Source organism: Eriocheir sinensis, chromosome 51, assembly GCF_024679095.1.
Source record: "Eriocheir sinensis breed Jianghai 21 chromosome 51, ASM2467909v1, whole genome shotgun sequence".
NCBI lineage: Eukaryota > Metazoa > Arthropoda > Malacostraca > Decapoda > Varunidae > Eriocheir > Eriocheir sinensis.
Window position 1 is genome coordinate 3,847,965 of NC_066559.1, and position 9,291 is coordinate 3,857,255.

Consider the following 9,291-nt stretch of genomic DNA (forward strand, 5'->3'; position numbering starts at 1 on the left):
CTTTTATTGTCTTCCTTTTATTTATATATATTTTTTTCTCTCGTTAATTTTGTATGCATCTTTTTTTTTTTTACTGTTTTGATATTTACCGTCTTCATATTTTTTTCTATTGTTGTTCAAATTTTTCTTTCCTATTCTCTCTGCCGAACGTTAATTTGTTTGTGTTTTTTATCCTCTCCTCCCGAAATTGACCTATCTTTCGGCCACTCCTCTGAACTCTATTACAGGAGCAGCGAGCAGTGGGCTTTTTTTTCATTTTTTTTTTGCCCTTGAGCGGTTTCCTCTGCTGTGTATAAAAAAAACCTGTCCATCTCTTTTCCCTCCTGTTATTAAAGTTTTCCTCCTGTTCTCTGCTTAAGTTAAATTTGTTTATATATCTTATTTTGTGTTTTGTCATTTACTGTCTTCATCTTTTCCCTCTATTTTTTTCCCTTAGTGTTCTCTGCTAAAGTTAAGTTTGTTTGTATCATTTTATACTTTGCCATTTGGTGTCCATCTTTTTCTTCCGTTATTCACTTTTTTTCTCTCATTTTCTTTGCTAAATGTTGATGTCGAGCTGCGTGTTGAGTTATGGTCTAGTTTTTTTTCTTCTTTTTTTCTTCCCTCCTCCTCCACCATGCTTCTGATTTCTTCTTTCACGCAATTTTCATATTCTTCCTTTATCCTCGTCTTTACCATTACTTTTCGTTTGCTGCCCTCTTCTGTTTTCTTTTTCCATCTCTTTTAGTTACTTGTTCATTTCTGATTCTTCCTGTTCTTCCTTGCTTTCCTCCTTTGCATTATGTTCTTCCTCTAATATACCCTCGTCTCCCTCTTCTATTTTTCGTTTGCCCTCTTCTCTTCTTTTTCCATCTCTCTCTGTTATTTGTTCGGCTCTTATTCTTCCTGTTCTTCCTTGGTTTCCCCCTTCGCCTTCTGTTCTTCCCATAATATACCCTCGTCTACCTCTTCTACTTTTCGTTTGTTCCCCTCTTCTTCTCTTCTTTTTCCATCTCTCTCAGTTATTTGTTCATCTCTTATTCTTCCTGTTCTTCCTTGGTTTCCCACTTCGCCTTCTGTTCTTCCCATAATATACCCTCGTCTACCTCTTCTACTTTTCGTTTGCTACCCTCTCCTCCTCTTTTTCCATATATTTTAATTACTTGTTCGTCTCTTAGTCTTTCTGTTCTTCCTTGCTTTCCTCCTTCGCCTTGTGTTCCTATGATAAACGTAAATAAGCGTAATCATTATAACGAACAGTATTAAATTATGTCGTTCCCTTTTTACTCTGTTCCCGATGTGTTCTTTTGCGTTAATTATGAATGCAAATTGGTGTTGATGATTAGAGCGTAAAATTATTGTATTATGTTGCTCGCTCTTTTTTTTAATAATGTGCCTCTGATGTCCTCTGGCAAGCGTTAATCCATGCAAATATTATGTGTCACGGGGGGACAGTCTGGTTTAATTATACTCTTTATTTCCCTCTTTGTTACTGGTGTTGTAATAATCTCCCTTTCCTTCTCCTCTCCTTCCTTCCTCCTCCCTCTTTCCTTTTCGCCTTACTTCATATTTTCTCTCTTCTCTTCATCCTATCATTCTTATATACGTGTTTCCTTTCCTCTCACTCTTTTTTACTTTCCTCTTCCTCTTTCCTTATTCCCCTTTTTTAATTTTTTCTCTCTTCTCTTCATCCTTTAATTCCTATATACATGTTTCCTTTCCTCTCATTTTTTTTAATCCACTTATTTTCTTTCTCCTCCTTCTCCTATTCCTATATACGTGTTTTCTTTCCTCTCACTCTTTTTTACTTTCCTCTTCCTCTTTCCTTTTTCGTCTTTCTTATTTTTTTTATCTCTTCTCTTCATTCTTTCATTCCTATATACACTTCCTTTCCTCTCATTTTTTTAATCCACTTATTTTCTTTCTCCTCCTTCTCCTCCTGTTCCTATATTCGTGTTTTCTTTCCTCTCCCTCTCTTTTTTAATTCATTTATTTTCTCTCTCATCTCCTTCCATTCCAATATACGGTTTTTCTTTCCTCTCACTTTTTTAAACCATTTTTTTCCCTTTGTTTTTCTTTTGATTTCTCTCTCCCTCCTTTCTCCTTCCGTTATCCGTCCCTTCCCTTCTCCATTCCTATGTCTTTTATTTCCTCCGAGACACTTTTCAATGCATTTATAATTTATTTTTTTATATTGATTTCCATTCCTTTCTTCGTCTATTTTGCTTCTCTCTTTGTCCTCACTTCATTTCCACGTCTCTCTCTTTTCCTCCCACACTTTCATCATCCACTTATTATCATTTTATCTTCTTTTATCCCTTTTCATCTTTCCTTTTATTTCTCCGGCCCTTCTTTCTCTTCCTTGCCCTCCTTCCACTCCTGTTTCTCTTTTTCTCTAACACTTTCTTCGTTCATTTGTTCTCTTCCTTTTTTTTCCTCTTTTTTATTTCTCCTTTCCTTTTTTCGTTCATTTTGCCCTTTCTTTCCTTCCCTTCATTTCCACGCCTCTCATTTACTTTCACATTTACTTCGTCCATTTTTTTTCTCTTCCCTTTTCCTTAAATCTCCCTTCCTTTATCCCTGTCTTAATTTCTTGGTTTATTTTTCCTCTCTTCTCTACGCTCCATTATGTCTTCTTCATAAACCCTTCCTTTAACTTTCCTCGTCTCGGGCATCTAATAATACATACATACATACATACATATATAATACAGGTAATGAATATACTGTCATAAAATCATAAATGTCATCTTTGAAAAACATTATTGGTGGGTTAGACATCATCATCATCATTGTTGTTATCATTATTATTAAGTAGTAGCCTCTGATTATATATAGTACTCAAAATAGCCTCTTGTTATACACATTACTAATACTAATACAATTACTTTTCTACTGATAGACTTACGACATATACTTCTCCTGTCACTAATAACCCTACTAGAAATCATGCTACGTTTACTACTACAACTACAGGGTTTTTGGAGCCGATCTCACAGCCCAACACAGTGGCTTTGTAATCGCCCTAACCAAACTCTTCAGTCTCATACCATCAATAGTCGTGAGGTTTTCAATGCAACACCAGATACACAAGAGATTTCCGGTGTATAGTTTAGTAGAATTTCTGAACTTAAATATGAACACCAAACACTACACAAGGAAGTTTTGAAGTCTTTGGTATTGGTTGGGAGGCTTACTAACCCATCATGACGAACCGTGAAAGTGGCCCTGAGTCAGAATGTGTACAAAGGGTAAGGAATGGTGAGCCGTGTGCGTGTGTGTGTGTGTGTGTGTGTGTGTGTGTGTGTGTATGAAGTAGGGGTATGGTGGTGGTGGTGGTGGACGAGAACACAAAAACATAAGGTACAAAACAATGGAATATATAACACTTGTCTAACTTGTTCTTGATTTCACTTTGGAGCTTAAATTTATCTTCTGTGGGCTTTAATCTTGTGTTTGTTTATCTAGCTCTTTAAATTTGTCTCATTTCATGTGTATATAATTGAAAGACAATGTCACCACGATCACCATCACCACCTCAACCACTACCATAGACAACACCACCAACTATAGCAACCACACACACACACACACACACACACACACACACACACAAAAAAAAAAAAAAAAAAAAAAAAAAAAAAAAAAAAAAAAAACTACACATGCTTGGCTAAGGGTTTGGAAGATGGGGTGATGGAGGCACACACAAAAAAAGTAATAAAAAAATAAACAATAAAAATGAATTGACTGGAACACATCACCAATCCATCAACATCACTACCCACCCCTACATCATCACCACATCACCTCCATCACCACCATACACTACACAACTACGGTAGACAATACAGAGCTACATACATACATACACTTTACAATTTACAATAATAATAATTTACTACATTAATTAATTACAAAAAAACACAAACAAACTTTACATTACTTCCCAACAACTCATGTGAAGAAGGGACATTCATTACATTACCTTCTTCTCTTTACAAACTTGTCTACTTATTCTACGTATCTATATTTTTTTATACAACTTTACAGATACACTTTTATTTGTACAGTAATATAGGGAAAGTAAACGTAAGTGGAAGAAGAGGAGGAGGAGGAGGAGGAGAGGAGAGGGAAGAGAGGAGAGAAGAAAGGAGAGTGAAGGTGAGAGAGAAGAATGAATGCGAGAAAGGAAAGAAGCTTGGTGGTGGATAAGACATAAGAACACACAAAAAAACATAAGGTACAACACACTATAATATAAAACATTTCTTCAAGCCAGGGGTGTGTAGTCGGATACAGCGGTATGTCCTTGGAATGTGAGAATGGAGAGCAGAAGGAAAAGGGAGAAGAGGGAAACGAGAATGAGAGAAAAACACAGGTTAAAGAAGGAAAGAACACCCACTCCACACTATAACAACCTTCTACAACAGCATTTCCTTAGAGGCCTTGAAGAGAAGGACGAGAGGGAAGACAGAGGGGTGAAGTGAAGTGGAGGAATGTGACATGCTTGAAACTAACATTCTACAACATGCAGTATTTCCCTGGAGCCTGACAAGAAAGACGAGTGGGGAGAAGGAAGAGGATCAGAAGGAACTAAGAAGAGAACAAAAGAAAGGCAAGGAAGGAAGTGAAGGAGAGGAAAAATAAGGCACTATACATTCGCCTTCTAACGCAATATCTCTATGGAATGCGATGGGATAAGAGAAGGAAGGAAGCGATCAAGAGGTACAAAAGAAAGACCAAAGAAGAGAAGAGAGAGAGGACAGAAGAGAGGGAAGTGAAGAAGAGGAAGGCAGGTCACACTCGTCTTTTGAGCAGTACCTTCTTAAAGCCTGACAAGAGAGACGAGTGAGAAGTTAGAAGGAATTAAGGACAGAAAAAAAGGAATGCAAAGAATTGAAGACAGAAGAGAGCGAAGTAGAGGAGAGGGAGGCAATTCACTACAAAATATATACACACTCGTCTTCTAGAACAACATCTCCCTTTAACCTAACGGGAGAGGAATCAGAAAGAATTAAAAGACAGAAGAAGGAAAGAAGAAGGATACGAGGGCAGAAATGAGTGAAATGAAGGAGAAAGAGAGGATGAAAATGCAAGGTCGCTCACACTCGCCGTCAGAGCAGTATCTCCCTGGCGTGCGATGAGAGAAGAAAGAAAGCGATCAGATGGCATTGAGGACAGAAAAAGAGAAGTGTAGATCGATGACAGGGAGGTAAAGTAGAGGAAGGCAGGTCGCTACAAACTCGCCTTCAGAGCAGTATCTCCCTGGCGTGCGCGGTGATGCTGTCGTGGCGTGGGTGCGTGGCGAAGTAGCGGTGGATGAGCTGCTTGAACGCCTCGATCTCGCGAAGGGCCTCCACGCTGACCTCCGTTCGCACGCCGCCCAGCCCGTCCATCTGCTGCTGCTGGGGCGTGGCGGTGGGGCTCTGTGGCTGCTGCTGTGGTTGTTGCTGTGGGTGCTGAGAGTCGGCTCCCTCCTCGTCGCTGCTGTTGTCGCTGAATGAGCCGTTTCCTGGGGTGCTGTTGTGGCTGTGGAGTGACGGGGATGGTTATTTTGATGATTGGTGTTATTATTATTATTATCATTATTATTATTATTATTATTATTATTATTATTGTTATTATTATATTTGCGATAAAAGGAGATATATCGAGAGTTGAACACATAAAAAAAACACCCTTAACACACAGTTCATATAAAGTAAACAGAAAAACGACAAAGACATTAGGGTACACAGACATAATTAATAAATAAAGAAAGAAAAAGGGCCAATATAATTCCAGACATATAAGGAAGGTATAAGCAGGCATAAAAAAAGTAGTCAGGCAAAGTAGATATACACATACATAATTATACAGAGGAACAAATATGCAAATACGATGACTGAAAATGAATAAGAAAACAAGATAACAAAAATAATAGAAGAAATATAGTCCCAGATAAAACAGGTAGCGAAGGTATGAACAGGCAATAAAGTATCAAGGTGAAGTAGCTATACACACACATCACCATACAGACGAACAGGTACACACAAAGTAATACAGTTAGCCAGGTATTTGTACAGGTAATCAGATACAGGTAACTAGACTTTTTGACATTAATAAGCAGGTATTATTAACAGGTACACAGACACGGCAATGCAGGTAAGAAGACACATTAACACGACTCAACTAACCAGGTATACACAGACACAACTACAAAGGTAACATGGCAATACAAAGACACAATTATGCAGGTAAATTTGTACTATAGAGACATATTAAATGGTCTCTCTCTCTCTCTCTCTCTCTCTCTCTCTCTCTCTCTCTCTCTCTCTCTCTCTCTCTCTCTCTCTCTCTCTCTCTCTCTCTCTCTCTCTCTCTCTCTCTCTCTCTCTCTCTCTCTCTCTCTCCAATGAAATACAAGTCCACAGGTAAATATCTAACGAATGACAGGTATAATGAATGAGTTTGGCTTATCGTGGATTTTCAGCATCAGTGGCCTTGTCGAGGTCATAGAGTTTTACTGCTGCTGGCGTTAGACACGTATCAGATAAGAGCAAAACTTAAGTGGGGAGGGATGAGAAGAGGAGGTGATGGTGGAGGTGATGAAGGTGGAGGAACGAAGCTTGAGAAAAGGTGCAGGAAATAGAAGAAGGTGAAGAAAAAGAAGAAGAGGAAAAGACGTGATACAAAATAAATGAAAAAAGCGAGTAGGAGAGGAAGTTTTACCAATCAACCACAGTAAGCCATCAAGAAACAATAGGTTAAAAAGAAGGAAATGAACAGGACGAAAAAGAAAGAACCAAAAACAACAACTACAACATCAACAACAACGAAAGAAGTATCATGGACCACGGCAGCTCCTTGTTTTCTGATGATTCATTGAAGATTCAGAAAAAAAAACCGCAGCAGACATTTGAAACGGAACCCAATGACCAACCTTCACTATGTTGAGGCTAATTAACGATGCTTCAAGACTAATTAACGAGGCGACTCTGGTGAGGAGGTGAAGACGACGAACACACACACACACACACACACACACACACACACACGAACCGGATTAACTCGCTCCAAAAATACCGAAACGACTTCCTGCCTCGCTTCAGATTACACGCTTTCACGTGATAACAAAGAAGAAGGAATGAATCGATAAATAATAATGATGATAACGAGAATGATGATGAGAGAAAAATATGTGTGTGTGTGTGTGTGTGTGTCCCTCGGTTGGCGCCCTTTGTTGATATGACTGGTGACACGCCAAAAAATAAAGATAACGTAACTGATTAGGACCCACACAAACACACACAAACAAAGGGATTGATAGCAAGCTTGAGAACCATTACATGAAATCAAGGAGGGAAGGAGTGGACGAACGGGGCGAGGGAGACAGATATGAAAGACGAGAGATGAAAATGAATGAAGAGAGATGGAAATTAAAGAAAAGATGGAGATGAAAAAAGAGATGGAAACTAAGAGAGATGGAAATGAAAGAAGAGATAGAGATGAAAAAGAGATGGAAATGAAAGACGAGAGATGGGAATGAAAGGCGAGAGATGGGAATGAAAGACGAGAGATGGGAATGAAAGACGAGAGATGGGAATGAAAGACGAGAGATGGGAATGAAAGCAGGGAGACGGGAAGGAAAAAGAAAAAAATGAAGGAAGAGACGACAAAGAGCAAGACTGGATATTGAGATGGTTATATAATGAGAGAGAGAGAGAGAGAGAGAGAGAGAGAGAGAGAGAGAAACATCAACAACAAAAAAAGCGGTCATCGTGTTCACCACCACCGCCACAACCACCACCACCCCCGCCGCTGTCAACAAGACCAACATCAATGCAAACAACGTAAAACCGGACTGACTTGATGGGGAAAAAATCTGAAACTGTTTCCTGTTTCTGCTCGAATAGTACGACGCGTTCTCGGGTAGCAAAATATATAAGTAAATAAATATATGAATAGATGCAAGGGAGAATGAACAAGAGATATGTATGTAGAGGAACCACCAATATAAAATGACTACTACTACTACTACTACTACCACCACTGCTACAACAATAACAAGAACTACTGATAACACTACACTACCACCCCAAGCAATAACAACAACGCAAATTCCTTATATCTTCCTATTCACAAAATCTTCATCTTTCCCGTTCCTTCATTAGCAACATTCTTATTTCACTTTAATTCAAACTTTTCCCTAATCAATTATTCGTGGTTTTAAGATAATTCTACTGATGCTTGACTCGTTTAAACCTGGATCATTAATTTTTTTATTTTTTAGAATCAGTTACTTTTTACGATTGATTGATTTTCCCTTTTTTTCTGCAAACTGGTTTCTTACTTTTTTTTTTTATACATTACTGGCAAGACTTTTCAATACTTTCTCATCATCATTATTTCCTTGCTTTTGGAGTTGCTTGTTTGCTTCATTTACATCCTCTATTTTTTATCATCTTCAGCTGCAACTGTATCAATGGTTTCAAACACTCCTAACAATATTCTTAAGGCCTCTCCGTTTCCTTCTTGTCATTATTATTACCGTGTACTTTTATCGTTATTTTTGGACGTTTCATTCTTCTTCTTCATTCAAATTCATTACTAACACGAAGTTCTTATTGGTTTCCTTCACATGCAGCCTCCCACACATAGACCAGCTCCTTCTTCTCCTCCTCCACCTTTCTTTTTATATTTTTCCTCCTACTCCTCCTCGTAATTCTTCTCTTCCTTCTATTTTCCCTTTTTCTTCTCCCTCCTCCTCCTTCCTTTTTCTTCTCCTCTCCCTCCTCATCCTTCCTTTTTCTTCTCTTTTCCCTCCTCCTCCTTCATTTTTCTTCTCCTCTCCCTCCTCCTCCTCCCTTTTTCTTCCCTTCTCCTTCTCCTTCCTTTTCTTCTCTTCTCTGTATTTTCTTCGCTTCCTCGTTCTCCTCTCCTAAAGTGGCAACAAACTAATGAATCACTAGGCCCTTATCTTTCCTCCTCTTCTTTGTCTTTCTACTTATTCTCCTTTTCTTCTTCCTCCAAGCTGACACGCAATCTATGAATCACTCTCTCATATCTTTCCTCCACCTATTTTTCTTCGTTCTTTATCTTCTTCTCTGTTTCCTCCTCCAAGGTGATAACAAGTCAATGAATCACTGCCGTTCTTCATATTTCTCTCATTTTTTTTCTTCGCCGTATCGAGAAAGTTAAAGTGCTATGCGTCTGTGTCACTCTGGTGGTGCTGAGGAACTCGAGTCATTCACCTTCATTCTTATCTTTGTTGACTGGCTATGGTTAACCGAGTCTGTAGTGATCAAGGATTATTCCCTCCTCGCCCTTTTT

At 38.6% G+C, this 9,291-nt stretch overlaps 1 protein-coding gene across 1 annotated transcript in view; it reads right to left on the bottom strand.

The window, feature by feature from the left end:
* Positions 1-2,711: 2,711 nt before the first annotated feature.
* Positions 2,712-9,291, bottom strand: part of LOC126982569 (uncharacterized) — a 78,506-nt gene continuing 71,926 nt past the window's right edge. The window contains exon 11 of the mRNA XM_050834721.1: positions 2,712-5,508. Coding sequence (XP_050690678.1) covers positions 5,229-5,508 — 280 coding nt within the window. The 3' untranslated portion in view covers positions 2,712-5,228. The remainder of the gene's footprint in view (positions 5,509-9,291) is intronic.